Source organism: Podarcis raffonei, chromosome 9 (assembly GCF_027172205.1).
Source record: "Podarcis raffonei isolate rPodRaf1 chromosome 9, rPodRaf1.pri, whole genome shotgun sequence".
NCBI lineage: Eukaryota > Metazoa > Chordata > Lepidosauria > Squamata > Lacertidae > Podarcis > Podarcis raffonei.
The window spans coordinates 33,212,057-33,230,836 of NC_070610.1; the positions used below are offsets into that span (position 1 = coordinate 33,212,057).

The 18,780-nt window shown below is 41.9% G+C and overlaps 1 protein-coding gene across 2 annotated transcripts in view; it reads left to right on the top strand.

Annotated features, from left to right (window-relative positions):
• Positions 1-5,841: 5,841 nt before the first annotated feature.
• VEGFC (vascular endothelial growth factor C) overlaps positions 5,842-18,780 on the top strand; it is a 46,462-nt gene continuing 33,523 nt past the window's right edge. For both annotated transcript variants that reach the window (XM_053402604.1, XM_053402605.1), the window contains exon 1: positions 5,842-6,427. In XM_053402604.1, coding sequence (XP_053258579.1) covers positions 6,281-6,427 — 147 coding nt within the window. In that variant the 5' untranslated portion in view covers positions 5,842-6,280. The remainder of the gene's footprint in view (positions 6,428-18,780) is intronic.

The following is an 18,780-nucleotide window of genomic DNA, read 5'->3' on the forward strand; positions in this document are numbered from 1 at the left end:
GATCTGTGCAGACTTGCTTCTTTTAAAAGAATAAATACATCCCTGAAATAAATTAATTCTATAAACTGAGCTTGAATCTTGGTAAGATGGAGGCTCTGGGGATAAGGAGTCCCCAGGTCTAGCACATAGGTCAGTTGCATGTTCTGCATGGAGCTGCACTTTCTCTGAAGCAGTAGGTAGGTACGTAGCTTAGGGTTGCTCCTGCATCCATATTTCTGACTGTAGGCCCAAGTGGCTTCAGTGGCTAGAACTGCTTTCTGCTAGCTGGTGTGACAGTTATGGCTGCTCCTGGTTCAGGATAGCATTGGCTTGCCAGGCATTGATAGCCTCCCAGTTGAATGACTGCAATGTGCTCTATATGGAGATTCCCTTCAGTTTGGTTCAGAAGCCGCAGCTAGTGTAGTGCAGAATGAAACAGCAAGGCTACTGAAAGAATGTACCAACTATGCTGAAAAAGCTGTATTGAAGGCCATGTTTAAGATCTTGCTATTGGCATACAAATCCCTGAACAACTTGGATTCAGGTTACCATCAGGAACACCATAGATTATGTATCCTTGGCGCTAACTTCAGTCCTTGGGAAAGGCACTCTCAGTAGCACTGTATGCTCCCAAAGTTCATCTTATATTTCTAAGTCTAGGGCCTTTAGTGTGGTGGCATCTTCAGTCTGAAATGCATTTCTAATGAACATCAGACATGCAGCTAAATTTTGTCATTTAGGTATCTGCTTAAAACTCATCCGTTCATCCAGACTTTCCCTGAGGGGTGATCCTGCTCTTGCAGAGGAAAATTACTGTTCAATATTGAATGTTGCTTATCTTTCTGTGAACTACAGAAAAGATAACAGAAAGAAGAACTCCAGTTGTGCACAGGGTTTATTGTTATCATTTATTATTTCAAATTTATTGCCTGCCCTTCCTCCACACTGAAAGTCCAGGGCAGCTCACAATAATAAAAACATTCTTTCATGGACATACATCCTTGTCTTTACATTTCACCTACTGTTACTCCCATTGTCCAGGAGACAATACAGCACTTAGTTTTTGATGTGGCTGGTCTCTTTTGAGTGCGGCTGTAGACAAAACTGCAATCAAAACTCCAGTTGTGCTCATGTTTCATTCTATGAATACATGTTCTGGCTTTGGATTCCAGTTTTACTTTCCTTGATAGTCTTGACCCAAAAAGTGAACCAATGTGAAATGAATCTTATGGATAGTGAGAAACGCAAATAAATCTAGATTTCAATACCACCAAACAACATAATATAGTTTATAAAGTGGAAAGGGAATGAGAAAAGTGAAAAATAACTGCTGTAATCTCCTGACCTAAGGTTTGGATTTAGCACAATTCTTAGTAATTAAGCAGATATTCTAAAGGTATTTGTGCTTGATGTCCTGTTTTTCCAATATTAGAAGTGCTAGTGGGGGTGGGGAGTTTTAAGTCAGTAATTTGTATGTTTGAAGAACAGCATGGCAAGAGTTATAAAATGTTATAGGAGATGTGTTGTTATATTGACTTCAAATATTTTCTCTGTGGAATCTGGAGCTATTTATATCACTGTATGGTTCTGATTATACATGACAGAGATTGTACACGTCCTTTCAGTAAAAAGAGGTACACATCAAGCTTTTGTTTTATTGCATTTATCCAGGAGTTCTGATTCTATACTGTAGCACTATGTTAAAAAAAAAAAAGCAAAAAGCCGGCTTTCAGGAAATTAAACCAACTTTTCAAGAAGCATACTGAAATGTGTGCAATGCTTGCATCTCTAAGGAAAACCCCTTATTTGCAGGCATTTCCATATTGGCAAGTAACAAGGTTTTAGCCTGCTCTGTGATAGAAAAATCAGGATCAGTTGCCTGCAACTCATTACAAACAATGCAAAATTGGATCAGATAGTGTCCTCAGCTGGCCTAGATATTTCTAATTGCTGAGTGCCTAACACACACAAACCTGTGGAGCCTGCTTATAGTGGTACTGTTGAAGGCCACTCTGAAAAGACATTTTAAAAGCAGAGGTGGGCAACTTGTTTTGTACAAGGTAAGGTATTTTTTATTTTACTTTTTTAAAAAAGGTAAAGGACCCCTGGACGGTTAAGTTCAGTCAAAGGCAACTATGGGGTTGTGGCGCTCATCTCGTTTTCAGGCTGAGGGAGCCGGTGTTTGTCCACAGACAGCTTTCTGGTATTTTATTGCACTTTTAAATATGTAAACTAAGCCTTGAAAACTCTTTATGTATGTAACTGCAAGTAAGGGATAAAGAGGATAAAAATAATTTAAGCCTTCTTTGTACTTCCCTTTTTGCATAAGGTGCTTTTGAAGGAATGGGGTTCCAATAAGGCTACACTTTGAAATTGTGGTGTCAAAAATTGTTAAATTTTTGAGTGATGATGTCTAAAAACACATTTTTAAAAAGTAAAAGATGGAATTCCACCAAGAACTTGCAGCCCACATAAAATTACCTCAGGGGCTATATGTTGCCTGTTTCTGCTTTAAAGTTTTCAAATGGAACCTTTAAAAACCTTGGCTTACCCAGATGATTAGCACTCTGTGTAGTAAACCTCAAGAAGAGTGCTACTTTTCAAAAAGTTACAAAAGAATGTTTCCAAGTGGCAATTTCTTCAGCTAGCAACAATGTAGGAAACTGCCTTAAAGAATAATGATCCGTGTTGGGGCGGAGAAGGTTAAATTTGCCATAGATGTTCATATATTGTGCCATCTGCAGCAGCAGTCAACTTGAGAACACATTAATGCTGGATGTCAGGCATTCTGAATTAACCCAACTTACTCTCAGGATCCCCTATCTAGATTCCGGATCCTGAAAATGGCATGGTGGGTCAAATGGGAATACGGCCTAATAAGTTTGGCCTGCAGGGTGGAGATTTCCTGCCTGTGATCTAGAAGTACCTTAACAGTATTTCCCACTTAGGGAACAACTTTAGGAAACTTTTAAAATTGTCCCCTAAGGGGCAATACAATCAAAACAGTCAACAAGAATATCTTAGTCATTGTGGTACAATGTAAGCATGCTGTCTTATCTGAATTAGGATAATCATTATGAAACTCAAATGAGACTCTAGCATTATTGTGTGTAACAAAAGTAAAATAACACCAACTGCTTCTTTAAGACTTTTATACTTTCAGTATTTAGTCTCATGTGGGAAGTCAAGGAGCACAGTACTAATTGTGCCACTAAGGTCAATAAATTTCTTCATATCCCACCCCTGCCCTTCAAGCTCATGTTTCCTTATTTCTTTGCCCATCTGACATATCCTATCATTGATGTATCCTGCTTCTGAAATGGCCTTGTGTTTCAACAACCATTTTCTGTCTTTATGCATTTGTGCGAAATGTGGCCATATCAGGTATGTCTAGACAGCACAGAGGAATGTGCTTGACAGATGTACCTTGTACGAAACACATCAATTAAAAGGCTTGGATTTTAGTAGCAGTACTTAAAGATTCTATTGACAGAACTCTTGAAAATGTTCTATTTAGGACTCACTTGTGCTAAGTGTAGTTATCACAGCATATGCAATGCTTTTTAGAAATGTGCTTATCTGGTTTTAGCAACCACAGAGCCTGTGTATTGCTGAATCCCACTTGCATTCTTAAAATAAGTTTATGCAGACCTTGCAGTGGCCTTGTGAACTATGTTGAGCACAATCATAAACTAATGTACAGTGCAGTTGCCTTTAGAGATAGGCAACATAATTTGTCCTAGCTGTAGTCGCCGAATTATTTTCAAGGGCAGCCCTACGTAGGGTGCATTGCAATGCTCAGCTTGGAGCTAAACAAAACATGAGTGAACAAACCCTTATAATCAAGGAAGGTTAGTAGCTTTTATATCAGATCTAATAGTCTGCTTTCCAAATCTTTTGGCTCATAGATAAGGTGAGTTAAGAGTATATAATTATGAAGTTTGAGACATGTTGCCCTGCTAGTGTTTTCCAGCAAATTAAGATGCTTGGTTAAGTACAGCACATAGAATTTTTTCCCCAAGCATTTCAGTAAATTGTGATTTAGGTTGTAATTTTCTTGCACAGGAACAAAGCTGTTTCTAGTGTGTATGTACAGTGCCATGTATTGTAATGAGATGTTTTGAGAGCTTCATCCTTCTGGAGTATTACAGTAAATAACAGATTGATGGTGTTTGTTTGCTTTTTCATTCTACTATAGATTCAAGGCTAATTGCATTGGAGTTCTCCTAGGGACTGAGTGGTCTTCAGCTCCCCCCTCCATAAAATATTTGAGTGGGCCAGGGGCCCCCAAAGTTGATGGACATCGCCATTCAAATGGTGTGCATGCACCGCATTATGTGGGTAGGACTTACCTGACCCCTCCCCAATATTTTATTTAAGTTGGCACCCCTGCATTTACCTCTTAAGAAAGTCAGACTGGCCTTGTTGTCCTTCAGATGACAGGTGAAATTATTATGCTGGCAGGCTTTTGGGAACGGACTCCTTTCAACGAAAGGGCTCTTAATAGTGTGTTGCGTGCTGTTCTTTTTTTTTTTAACTATACAATTTTTTTACCTTTTAATTCCATAAATAGCTCAATTACTTTTTCACAATAACCTTTTATATGTTTTTAGCTCTGCCTGTTTAATCTGTATTTGTTTCCATTTTTGTGAGCCGCCTTGATTGGGGGGGCGGGGGGGGAGGAGGGATATAAACAAAGAATAGCCCACAAGCAAGACATGAGCTGAATAGCGCTCCGTATTTGTGGTCCCCAGCTAGTGGCAATTCAGAGGTAGCTTAGGCCATGATGCTTAGCAGCCAGTTGCGCCTAGAGATGGAAAAATTTGAAGGACAAGTTTTGATGGGAGACCAAGGAAATACAGTACAGTGGTACCTCGGGTTAAGAACTAAATTCGTTCTGGAGGTCTGTTCTTAACCTGAAACTGTTCTTAACCTGAAGCACCACTTTAGCTAATTGGGCCTCCTGCTGCTGCTGCACCGCTGTGCGATTTCTGTTCAAATCCTGAAGCAAAGTTCTTAAACCAAGGTAATATTTCTGGGTTAGCAGAGTCTGTAACCTGAAGCGTATGTAACCTGAGGTACCACTGTATTTAGGCTTCTCTCTGGACGGTAAGCGGGTAACTGCTGGCGCGTTTTCTCCTATAGGCAGCGCCTTGAGTACCATTCTCCAACCATTTCTCCCACAGGGTGGGTGGAAGGAAAGTATGCATTGAGCCACCTCGGCTCGTCTGCTTATCATTTCTGCAAAAAGCCTTCCACGGCATCATGCGTGGAAGAAGGCACCGCAGACCCCACAGCCAGCCCTGCGCTCACCCGCCGCTCTGCGAAAGCGCGGGAAAGCGAGGCAACAGGTCTGGAGCCTCCGGCAGCGCCGGGCGAGGCGCAGTTGCTCGAACGAAGCGCGCGCGCCTCCGGCTTTCCCGCAGGCTTTCCCGAGGGGGGCCAGCAGCGCGCGCGCGCGCCTCCCGTCTCACATTTCCACCACGTCTTCTTTCTTGGAAAGGGCTTTTGCGAGGCGAGCGGCTACTTGTGGAAAAATGTAACCGAAGGGGAGGAAGGAGAAGAGCTGAGCAGGCGGTGACGGGCTGTGTGTGTGGAGGAAAAGGAGGGACACACACACACACACACACACACACACACGTCCGTCCCGGGCGCCCTCCGTCCTTTCCTTCCTTCCCTCCCTTTCCTTCCTTCGCCAGCCACTCAGTCTCTCCAAGGTACAGGCAGAGGGCGCTTTAGCCATGCCCGCCCCCTGCGGTTGCTGCTGCTGCTGCTGCCGCTCCAGCTCCGCTCCACGCGCTGAGGAGGCTCCCGCTCCCCGGCCCCTGCTGCTGCTGCCGCTGCCACTGACAGACGCCCGGGGAAGCGGCGAGGAGACGGAGCCGCGCCGCTGCCCCTCGCCGCCTTCGTCCCTCCTTGGCATATAGCCCTCGGGGGGGCTGGTGGCTGCAGAGGAAATCTCTCCCCCCCCCCGTTACTACCCTCAACTGGCCCGGGAACTCCTTCGACCTCCTCGTGCTCCTGAGGGAGCCCGCTTCGGATGTCCGGTTTCCTGGTGCCTTTTTTTATTATTATTTTAACCTGACCAACTCCGAGTAACTCGTCGGAGAAGGAGCGAGCGAGCGAGCGAGCGCCTGGGCCGGCGAAGGGGAGGGGGGCTCCTGCGCACCTTTCCTCTCTCCATCCTGGGGAAGTTGCCGCTTCGCTGCTGCCTCGGAGAGAGCCGCCGGGACTCGCTCGGAGCCGCGCGGCGTTGCCCACGCGCTGCCTTCACGGCTCCCGCCTCGCCGCCCTCTGCACAATGCACTTGCTGGGATTCTTCTCTCTGGGTTGCTATCTGGCTGCTGGCGCGGTGGTGCTGCTGGGAGCTCGGGAGCCCGCGACGGCCGCTGCCTATGAATCCGGGCAGGGCTACTATGAAGAGGAGCCCGACGTGGGGGATGCCAAGGTAAGCAGGGGTGGGGGGCGCAAGCCCGGCCCGGCCCCGCCACAGACCGCCGGGACTTCGCTCAGGCTCCCCGAGCGTCATGTGACCCGAGCGCTTGGTTGGTGCAGATGCAGCGCCCCTCGAGAAGTGCATGCATACCAGCCGCTCATAAAACCAGGGTGCTCGAAACAGAGAGGGAAAGGTGCATTCCCACCTCCCTCCACCCCTCTTCCAATGCAAGGCGGGTGGGAAGCGGTATTTCTGTCCCACCATAGGTATTTTTAGGCTGGTCAGAAATTCTCCAGATTAACATGCAATACACTGTGTGTTTATCACTTGTCTGGGATTGGTTGTTGCATTTAGGCAGAACGCTTAAGGATTCTATGAAAGTTTTGTCTTCTGAAGTTTTAGGCAGCCAATATGGCTATATGGGGGAATTATTGGTTTGTTTTTGTTGTTGCTTTTGTTTTCTTGTGTATTTTGTGTTTTTCTGTTGTGACCTGCCCTGGGATCTTTAGATGAAGGGCAGTATACAAATTTATTAAATAAATAAAACAATAATAATTGCTTCTGGGCTAAGGGTTTGGACACAATGACTTCTGGTCATTCCTGTCTTTGCGGTGAGCTTATAAAGGTGATTCCTAGCATGCAGAATTAATTGGCCCCCAAGGATGTGGAGATCCGTAACCCTAGTTGTTTATCCTGTTATCTTTTGCTTGCACAGGGCTCTAAGTACTGTACAGACAGATAAGAACTCAGAGCACCATGGCTTCCCAGGGAAGTCATGTTAGTTTACAAACTAGTCAAAGGACAGGCTCGGTCTGGGGAATGCAGTATTAGTGCCTCCCTACTAGAAGTGGTTCACTGACTGTATGCATTCCTAGCTTCTTTATCAAGGGCAAAGCTGTGGAAAGCAAGGAGGTCTGTGTCCTTGGAGCGAAACGTGTGTGTTCTTGAAACTTTCCAGTGGGATCTGACTAGCTGCTGGCTAAAATCTTTAAAAGCCTTTTGGAAGACTGGTGTGCATGGCAGTGTAACTGCAGCGTAAATCCACAAAGAGAAATAATTGCATTAGAATGTCTTCCTATATTCTAAAGGTCTGTGGTGGTATTTATGAAAGTCATAATTTCTAAAGAGCAACGTGGTTTCAGGAAATTAACTTGACCTTTGATGGTGCTGCCTGGATAATTCTCGTTTGACAGCATTAACTTTAAACATAGGGCATACATGGTCTTTTCATGTTTGTAGAATACATGAATAACATCAGAAATAGCAAACTCAGAGGTTTTTATAGAAGATATCAGTTACAGATATGTTGTCTACCTCTATCTGCATTATGTGCATTGCAAGGATACCATGTTTTGTAAAGGAAACCTAAAACTGTTTATAAAAGAAAGTTTCTTTGCACATTGCATCTCCCTTTTAATGGGATATTTCCACAACAATCTGGACATTCCAGACTGGTGCTGACAGTTTTAAAATATAACAGCTGATCCCCACACACTGTAGGATAAAAGCTGGCTTGCTGTGTGTCTCCCCCACCCCCAATTTCTAATGTGTGAACACAGAACAAGTCCAATTCGTAATCACTTTAATTTGATTAAAGCTAATATATGCCAAAACTGTAGCAAAACTGAAAGGCAGACATATTTCTCACTTGGTTTTACCTCATGCAAATCAGTTGACAAAGGCTGAACTTGGTTGCTTATTATTATGACAACCTTTAGTTTGCAAGTTATGTTCGGTAATAATAGTTTCCACAGGGTATTGAGCATACACTCACAGGAAGCAGTTTGGTGAAAGATGAATGGTGTGGAACAAAGCATGTGCTTTCTGCATTTATTGCATCTTTGAAGTCTTAAACTTCCACCACCACCGCTGTAGATACTCCACCACAGTCTCCTCTGTGCTTTACTGAAGTATCATGACTCTGCGAGAAACCTGGGACAATAAAGCAAAGGAAGTAAAGAGTATGTGAGACTGGAAAGACAATGAACAGTGGATATCGAGGAGGTTATATATTTCTGTTTTGGGGGTGAGCACCTGTGCTCCATGTGTGTATATAGGCATGGAGGGGGAGGGAATTAAACACACATTCCAAGTTTTTATAGGACATTTTCCCCCCTTGCCTTTGCTGTCCATGAGCATGAATAATGTCATTGACCTAAGCAGAACTGCTAAAGTAAGAACAATTGGAAGGATTTGGTCCCTGTTGATTCTGCATATTGGTCCCTGTGTGATGAAAGAATAGTAAAAGGAAATTCTTGAAGGAATTAACATACGATTCGATAACTAAACTGTAGGTAAACATTTCAAGGAAAGTACGATTGCGGACCCACATGCATTATTCCCCACCCTGGTGGGTGAAAGGCAAGACCGACAACAGGTGTAAACAAACTGCACAAGACTCCGCCCCCAACCTGCCCATGATTGGGCAGTTTAATTCTGAGGGTGGCTGCCTTTCACACCATCTCTTGCAGCCGACCAGGGTAATTCCCCAACGGCTAGCCACCATGTGAGAGCATTATGCCCCAGGGAGCTGTGGGCGATGGTGGTGGGCTGCAAATGCCCTGGTGGTGGGACCAGGTGAGCAGCCATTATGGTGTCATTTTTCCCCAGTTCAGATAAAAATGAGTACTCTAGAGCCAAGTCTGATTGTTTGAAATTTGTGATTTCCTTAGCTTTTCCTCATTCGAGCCATATTTTTAGTTGAAATAGAACTGAAAATTTTGTAGCCATTTGTGTTAATAGATTCTATATTGTCTATTAGGATTTAAAGTGGTGGTGTTGTGGAAGTTTCAAGTGGACAGCAGCTTTTTTAATACAAAGATGGATAGGTATCATGGACCTGTTTTTCTAGGTGGGTTATGCCATAAACTTATGAAAATAGTATAACATTGGTTGGTTTTTCTAACATTTTGAAGACATGTGGAAGAAAGGTGGCTCCTTATGCATCATAACAGTCATGTCTTCCTATTTAACCTCTAACTTTTGGTAACCTGAGGTGGCACAGGTAGTTCTTATGGGGCTATGGTGGGGGCACAGGTGGAAGAGGAGACACTTAGCTCCTGCTGTTGAGTATCTCAACTGGTGTCAAGCCAACCTGTCGGCTGTTATTCATTTTTTATACTTCCATCCCCTTATACTTCCTTAAGAAAGCACAGAGCAGTTTGACATGAAGCTTCCACTGATGGTTGATCCAGGAAACGATCAGGTCCATGCTTTCCTGGCTTCAACAATGGCATAGCAACAGGTGCTTCCAGACCAATCATTGGGTGTTTTCTTTCTCACCTTAAGTCATTCCATTCCTTTGAAGCAGAATCCCCCTCTAGCTTATTTGCATGGGTGTATAACTCCTATTGGTTTTAGGATAAATTAAAGAAACTTTCATCCAGCTCTGTTCTGTATTAAAAGGAGGGGAAAACTGTAGGTAGTTGTTGATTTTGAGTTCTGTCTTTTCTATTGTCCTGAGTCAATCAATCAATCTCCTTTATTGGCATAATAAGAGTGCGTCATATACATGGATCAGAACACAGCACGGATAGCGAAACATAATAGGAGGTACTTTAAGATAAAACTGTTCAGATGTCGTGAGATACAAAAGCGGCTCTTAGGACCTATGGTGGTGTAATTTCATGGGTCACTCAAAAAATCTTGCACGTTCTCCACAATGTCATTCCTACAATTTATTTGGGATACCCTGGAAGAGTCAGTGCGATAGATCCCCTCCTTCAATAAGGGGGCCAGATACTTATCATACATTTTTGCATAAAATGGGCAATGAAATAAAATATGTGTGATGGATTTGACCTGTTTTGTGCCACAAGAGCAGTAGATTTCAGTATATGGGGTTTTCAAGAATCTACCTTGCAAAACTGCAGCAGCAAAACATTAAATCTTGTGAGGGAAGAAGCTCTGCATCAGTGGGGCTCATAAAGGTGATGTAAAAATGGAGTATCCTGGCCAAACGAGGGTCAAATTCCTAAACCTAATGGGCAAAAGGTTTTATTGGCTGTGCTGCTAAGGGTTTGGAATTCAATCTCTAGAATTCTACGCTTGATTGTCTGGAATGCTTCCAATTGTGGGAGCATAAGCAGTGACTCGAGTGATAGGTCACAGGTTCTGATTTTGTTCTCAATGCGAGCTAACCATGCCACCAGCATATGGAAAATTAAAGAAGACAGATCAGACTTGAAATGTAGGCGGAGCCAGAATTTTATAGTGGTGAGCCACGCTTTGGTTTCCAGAAGCCCTTGGCCAGTTTCCAGACACATGGCTTCATACGGCACACAATTTAGCATTGTCCTGAGTCTTTATGGCTCACTCTGCAGAGAAGGGGATCCATTGTTTGAATAGATGTGTACACATCAAAGGCTGAGAAAGATAACTGGACACATGGGTCAGCTGGGTGGGGAGCTATGTGAGTCCTGTGTGTTTGTACATACAAGAGTGTGCATAATACGAGTGTGGGGTGGCTACATCCACACCACTGGCATGAGAACCATTGACCAAGGGTGAATGTGGCCTTCAGGCCAAAAACTGTTAGCCACCCCTGGTTTAAAAAGATTATAAAACATATAATCAAACATGTCATTCAACTTGTAATTGTTAAATTACAGTGGGGCTGTTTTTGACCTTGTCCTCTATGCATCTTGCATCTGTTTTTCTTTGGGTTGTTGTTAATTTTGTTAGGCTAATATTGCCGTCCAAGACACTTTCTGGGAAATTAGTCTTCTTGAACTCTGTGTGATTTGTTTTTTAGTAAATATGCTCCATATTTGCCATGTATTTACTAACAGAGTACTCTTAACCCCCTGATCCCTGCTCCTGGGTAGAGTTGAGGTATGATGGAGGTGTCTTTCCACTGACCTCTAGTGGTGGTAGGGTGGGCTCCAATATTACAGAGCTTCCTGGACTGGAGCTGACACAGCACATATACCAGCTTACCCTGCTTGGAGTAAGTGGCAAGGCTAATGGTATGTCAACTGATCTGCTGCTCTTCTCTCTCCAGCCAGGGTTTAGGATATCTCTGCCTGTCTTAGGGTAAACTCTTGGGGGAGTGGTAGACCTGATGGCAGGGTATAAATTGATAGACACATAAATAAGTACCTACATTTATGATCATCTGGCCTTCAAAATCCTAAAAACTTGGAGTTGGAAGGAGGGAACCATCATCTGCTAGGAATATATATATTAGTTCACTTTTAAATTTATTATGTGTGAGTACACCTGTTCACAACTCAGTATGATGGGTTTCATATACAGAAAAGGAAAACCTGGCCAAGTATACGAGGCTTAAAACAAATACTACTCCTTTCCAACTGATTTGCTTCGCTGATTATAATGGAGGATGGAATTTAGAGTGCTCTGCAGTCTCTTTCTAGAAACTGCTCTATTAGCATGCCCGTGCATGGGCTTACACTTAAGGAAACTTGCTTGTCCATGAAGACACAGATACAAGCCTTGGACCCAACCCCAGTGCAAAAACAACTGTGAGCAAAACAACATGTGAAAGTCACTGATAAGGTTGGAGCAGGACAAGCAATGTCCCTGTAGTATAGCATACCAAGCACTATTTCAATAGTCCTGAAGGTTCTTCCTTGGTGCTCATATTTTGATGTTACTGTAGAGACAGACCATTCTATTAACACTTTAAAAAAAATCTTAATGTTTAATATAATCAGGTAGCTTTTGTTTTACACATCTTAATTTGCAGTAACGGTGTCACATGTGAGCAGGCCAAATCATATATGATATAACCTGTTCCTTCCCTTGCTTTTTTCCACTTACTGTTATAAAGATTGAGAAGTGTTATTATTAGGCTGTTTCTTGATGTAAAGTATAGAAAGTATAATCATTAATAAACTTGTGTGAGAAATAAAGGGCAGAGTAATCCTATGGAGGTCAGGGAGAGGCAGTTCCTAAACCTTTCTGGTCTTGCACTGGTCAAGGCAGAAGGTAGGGTTGGCTTATCTTCAGTGGAAGGGAAAATAACAAGCACCAGCTCCAGGGCCACTGCAGCTTTTCATCCCATGTTGGAGATGCCAGGGAAATGGGGTGGATTTAGATTCTGTGGATCCTCCCTCAGCACTCCTCTTTTCATTGTCTCCTGCCATCAGAGCACAGTGGTGGAGCTTTCCACCACTGCAAGAAAGAGGCCCATGGCAGTGAAACTCCTCTGTCCAAGAACTCCATTTCTACCAGTGGATGGTGAGGTTCATAGCTTCAAGTGCACCCTCAGCCGTTCTGTCTGGGAGCTTAAAATAGCTGCCTTGATTAGGCTTGTTTCTGGCATGCTATACAGATAATCTATTTGTTATTTCTGTTAATCTTTGAAAATGCAAACATTGCTGAGCAGACAACCAGTATGGAGGCTCCCAGTTTCAAATGCCAGCAAACTTCCATTAAAACATTATGGGGCAAGTTATGCTCTTAGTTATTTTAAGTATATTCATTGATTCTGTTATAATACAATCCTTCGGAAGCCAAAACGTTTGGGTCCTATGGCCAATGTGAGCAATTATATTATATTACTTTGCTTTGGAATGTTATGAGCGTTTAGAATAACTTCTGTTCAAATGCCTGCAACTATTTTCCCTGCCTGTCCCTGATCCTGTCCCAAGGGCCCACTAACCAACTTAAATTAGTTTCCACCAAGGGCGTCTTGCAGGGGAGATGCATTTTGAGCAATTAGATGCAGTGTTTGCCAAATATCAACCCCACTTTGGGGTGCATGTAGCGATCCTTATGCATTCATATTTCTTATTCACACCATCGGTTTCAATATTATGTTTTATTTTCTTTGGAATGTATAGGTCACCTAGTCAAACAAAGCCCTACACTAGGAATGTGGCACTCCAGGTCTTTCTGCCTGGTGTCTGGGACTCTGCTCAAGTCCCATCCACTCCCTAGTCTGCACCACTCACTAAATATAAAAATATCAGGCTACACTTATCAGAGCAATTGCACATTGCATTAGAGCCCAGGAAATGTGAACTTTTTTCTGTGTTGCCCAGTCCAGACCACACAGTACTTTCCTAAAATCTCATTAATTAATTGTTAACCACCAAGAATTCGGGCTCTGGAATCAGTTGCACGTTTACCTCTTCTCTGTCATTCATGAACCCTTGTGAAACATCCATTATCAGTTTTTGGTTGCAACACCCTAATTGTTCCTCTCACCAACTTATTCTTTATTATTTATTTACAGAGCATACCACTGTACATTGAAGTTACAGAATTAGATAAGAGTTAGATAATTATATAACATAGACAGGTTCCTGCCACAAAACGGTTTACAACATAGAATAAATCCTTTTGTATTTCCTACACAATAACTTATAAAAACATGTACACATACCAGGTTTTACCTAAAATAGCATTTCCAATTTACAACATTTCTAGGTTGCCACATCTTTATTAGCTTACAGAAGTTTGGTACCTAGGGATTTCCCTGTCCATATGCAAAAAACCTGCTGAAACAGTACTTCCTGACTCATACTCTTTTGCCACAGGAGTACCCCCTGGTGGCCATTCAAGACATAATGGCTGCATTTGAGATGCATCTTAGAGCAGAATATGGTTTTGGGAAACACTATTACTAATTGTTATACCTGTGTTTCTTACAGTAGATGTGTGCAGTGCTGATGTCATATATGTTTGCATCTTAAAACTCTCATCTACACATACCTGGGAACAGGATGGTGGACCAGATGGACTCTTGGTCTGATCCAGCGGGGTGGTTCTTACATCCTTAAATCTAGCTGTTGGGAGGGTTTTTGTCATAAGCTTTTTTATGTACTATATTTGTGATTCCACCAAAAAAAGAGAAAAAGTATCCTGTAAAAAAGCAGGACACTGCTTAATCACTCCAGACACCTCTGTACACATTTCAGAATGAAATTCCCTCTTGTTTTTTGGCTAAATATTCAACAGATATTTTGGCTTTATTCTTGATTTGTGTCATAGTGTAACTTTTTTACTCGTTTCATCATTCTGGAATGTAGCAGTTACAAGAGAAGTATCTGTTTTGGTTCCAGAGAAGGGGGAGGGCAGAGAGAGAGAGAGAGATCCAAAACTGTTTGGATAGTTAGTTTTATTGGATCAACTGTGTTGCTAGATTGCTAGGAACCTCTACTGCATTGCACTGTGTTTCTTTGTCCAAGAAGATATAGCACAGCACAGCACAATGCAGTGGTGGCTGCCAATTCTGGCTTTCTTTCCAACTGTTGGCCAAATGTGTGTGTAACAGAGAGAGGGGGGGCTGCAAGCACAGCCATGATAGTGCTGTGCAGCATTTATCTTGGCAGAAAGCACAGCAAAGTGCTATGGTGGTTGCCAGTTTGGCTTGAAAGGGCAATGTTAGGCTCCCAAAATAGGTATCAGGTGCAGTGGGTCCAATGCAGCTAGCTGGTGGCAATTGGCTAAAGAAGGCGAAATAGTTTAGAACAATGAAGCTGATATGCCTTAGTAGCAAGGTTGTTCTGTAATATTTCACTTATGCCAGTGTGGATAGTTTGCTAATTGTTGAAATTCAAAGGTATCTCTGTGTTTACAACTGAAAACTATCATAACATAAAATGGTATCCTTATTAACACAATTTCCATGTGCTATATCATGTCAGCAGTTTTTAATACTATAGGTATTAAATTAATTAAATTAATTAATTAAATTAATTAAATTAACTATTAATTAAGATAGTAATTACTGTTACAGTGTTCTCTGTTTTGCTATCCCCTGCCCCATTTTGTGTTGGATATAGTGTAATGGGTGGCGTGTGTTTTTTGCTGTTACAAGACTGCCTAACTTACAACCAACAAGTCAAACACAGCCCATTAGTTGCTGTAGTTGTTACAGAAAGCAACACAGTTGAACTTAATTTATGGCTGAAGCCAATATTAAAGCTACTGTGTGATAATTTAGTCTGCCTCAATTTTCAGAATCATGTCCTCTTGATCTGCAGCCACTTGTAATATGCATCATTGTTGTTGATGCACAGCTGCAAAGATGACTCCTTGAATAGATTTAAGAAACAGAGCAAAGTATGAATTGTAAATGGATGGTCAAGGGCATAAGAACCCCAACAGGAGTGCATACATCTTTTGTGTTATGATTGGGTTTGTTCAGTGTTTCTCTAGCCAGCATGGTGTAGTGGTTAAGAGCGGTGGACTCGTAATCTGGTGAACCGGGTTCGCTTCCCCACTCCTCCACATGCAGCTGCTGGATGACCTTGGGCTAGTCACACTTCTCTGAAGTCTCTTGGCCTCACTCACCTCACAGAGTGTTTGTTGTGGGGGAGGAAGGGAAAGGAGAATGTTAGCCACTTTGAGACTCCTTAAAGGGAGTGAAAGGTGGGATATCAAGTCCAAACTACTCCTCCTCCTATTCTTATTCTTCTTCACTGCTGTTGCAGACTGAGAATTATTCTCAGAAGTATGCATCTAGTGCTCATGATTACAAAGAAGGTTTGAAAATATAAAAATACTGGATTTGCCTTATACCAAATCAGACCATTGGGCTGTCTAGCTCAGTGTTGGCAGCATCTTTGTAGCATTGTAGACAGTTGTTGTTGTTGTTGTTGTTGTTGTTGTTGTTGTTGTTGTTGTTATACCTACCTAGAATCTACTGAGTCTGGGCTTTTGAGTGCAAAGCAACCAATAGTAATGTGTGTGGTGGAGCCCAAAGCTTCCCTCTTAACATTGGGATCATTTCTACTTCCACGGATGTGGTTGGGTGCACTGTTGGGAATGCCAGACTGGTGGCAGCATTCATGCTGTTATACTGACATGGTCCCTATCTCCCTGCCACACTGCCCCAGCCCTGTCCAGTTAAGCACTTTAACTTCTTAACTTTGCAGAATGTAAATTTATATATACGCATATACAATGATTTTCATTATTTAGTGGAAATCTCAATGAACTGACCGGCATCTGAAATGTATTCTTCTGCCTGTGCATTAGGATCATCGGCAGAGGCCCTCTTATCTGTCCCAAACTCCTCTTTCGTTGGAGGAAGGGACAGAGCCTTTTATGGATTCTGAGGTAGATCTAGGCTCTAGAGCATCTTGCCCAGAGAGTGTCATCTTGTCCCATCCACAATGACTTTCCACCATAGTATAAAAGCCTTCCCTTTTAAGAAGGCCTTCAGTTGTGTGAGTAGGGGTAGGGGAACCTGTTATTTGTGGTGTTCGCATACCACCTCCTGACATAAAGTTCACTGGGTGGCTTACAATAAATAAGGTTGCTGACTACAGCTTCAATCATCCCTGATGTTAGGCCATGCTGGCTGGGGCTGATGTAGCCCAACAATATCTAGAAAATCACAGCTGTGATAGAATAGCCAGACTTCTTTTGCTTGAACTGTGACTCTCCAGTGTTTTAGTAGTTTATATAATTTCTGTTATTTTATTTCTATTTAGCTGCCTTGGGTTTTTTTAAATGAAAGCTGGGATAGAAATGTTTAAATAAATAGTCATTTTTAGCTTTGCTCAAATGGTTAAAAAGAATGTGTGACATTCCAGCCCTTTGTGATTTTTTCTTTACCACATTAATGGAAATTTGATGTGTAAATTAATTGCATCCCCCCAACTGAGGATACTTTTCCAGTATGGTTCTCTGAGCTGAACAGGTTGCATACACCAACCCAGATGTTCAATATAAATAAAAGTTGCTTTGAAATGTTATGATTTTAAGTTCCTTTATATCACATTGTATATGTTTTGTCAGCTGACTGTTTATACTTAGCAGTACTGTGTACTTCTAAAACAACTGAAATATAGCTCAGACAAGCAGTTCTTTGCAGCTTTGATAGACATTTTGCCTTGAACTAGAAGTTCCGAAAACTGCACTGGAAAGTAAAGCCTATATCAGCTTTCCCCGAAGACATTTTTTCCATAACAGCCATTTGTGACTATAGAGCTCCTAAAACTAGAACAGAATTTATAAAACAGGCTTTTATAAATTTTTAACTTTAATTAATTATCCTGTGTCTCAAGAGATGTGAAAAATAAGAGGTAAATTTGAACTTAGTACATTAGTTTTGAGAATTTGTTTTCTTTTTCTTAAGCAATAAGTCTTTGCCAATAAATTATTATCTTATATCTTAAATTGCTGGAGTGTGGGTAGAATGAGATTTTAGTGATGTATGTAAGCTTAGAGCTATGTAGTTCTGACTTTCCCCCTTGCTGTAAACTCACTGGTTGGACCTCATCCTGAATATTGTATCTTGTTATTGACATATTGGATATCATGAACTGAAATTAAAGCAGAAAGGTGGGGGATGTTAATAAGAAAACCTTTCTCACAAGGAGTTTGGTAAGCCAATTCTTCCTTGGGCTGTGTGCTTTACCCAGGGACACAGATCTGTCCTCTCATAAAGACATAGAATCTCTCATTTTTTCACATGCACGAATCTGCATGTGCTTATGCATAAGATATACTTTTTCTATGTGCCCTTCAAAGATTAACATGTGGCATGATTTTGACTTACAGAGGGTAGCTGTAAGTGCTTTTGATTGTGGCTGGCAGACTTCCTTGCTTTGTTGAGAAGCTTTCACCTTTTTTAAGAAACCCATGAATCTTGACACTGTCATTGCACCATTGAAAACCCACCTCAATAAATATACAGCTAGTTTTACCGTGTAGTACATCATGTTCACAAACTTTGGATAGGGTTGTTCATTCTGAGTTCCTTGTGGGTGTTTTAAATATCAGATGCCTCTTACAAGCATATTCAGGGTTTCAAAAAGATAAATATATCATGTCTGTACAGACCAAAAATTCATATTCCACACAAAGGAATTTTAAATGGAGAGAGCTATTCACATTGTAAGAGTTTGTGAACATGAAACCTAAAACTATCTATAATATGTCTCTTGTTTTCTTTCAGCTCCTATAAATAACTGGAGATACAGAAATCCAGTTCAACAGCCTGAAAATAGAGTGAACTAATTATTTCCAGATATGGGATGAAATGTCTGGAATTTTAATGTAGATTTCTGTCATCCTATGGAACTCTGCTTTGTCACAAGGAGGATAAGATACTGACATAGATAACATTTCTTAATGACACTCATTCGTTTTGGCAGTGAATATCTTCTTTCTAATTATTTTTTTAAATAATTATTATGAAAATTGCACTGATTCTGGACATAGCCACCCAAACCTGGCAGAACTATGGACATCTCTCTCTCTCTTTTTTTAGAAAAGGGAGAAGAAAAATTGTCCCACCATTAGGTGTTCCAGAGGGAGCCTCTTTAGCTACCCATTAGTTTCCCCATTGGGAAATGCATTGCAGGAAGTGTGGCAGCCAGTGAGGCTACAGAGATCTATGCAAGGGGTGTTTGGGTGGGGGCATGTTGTTATTGTTAAAAGAA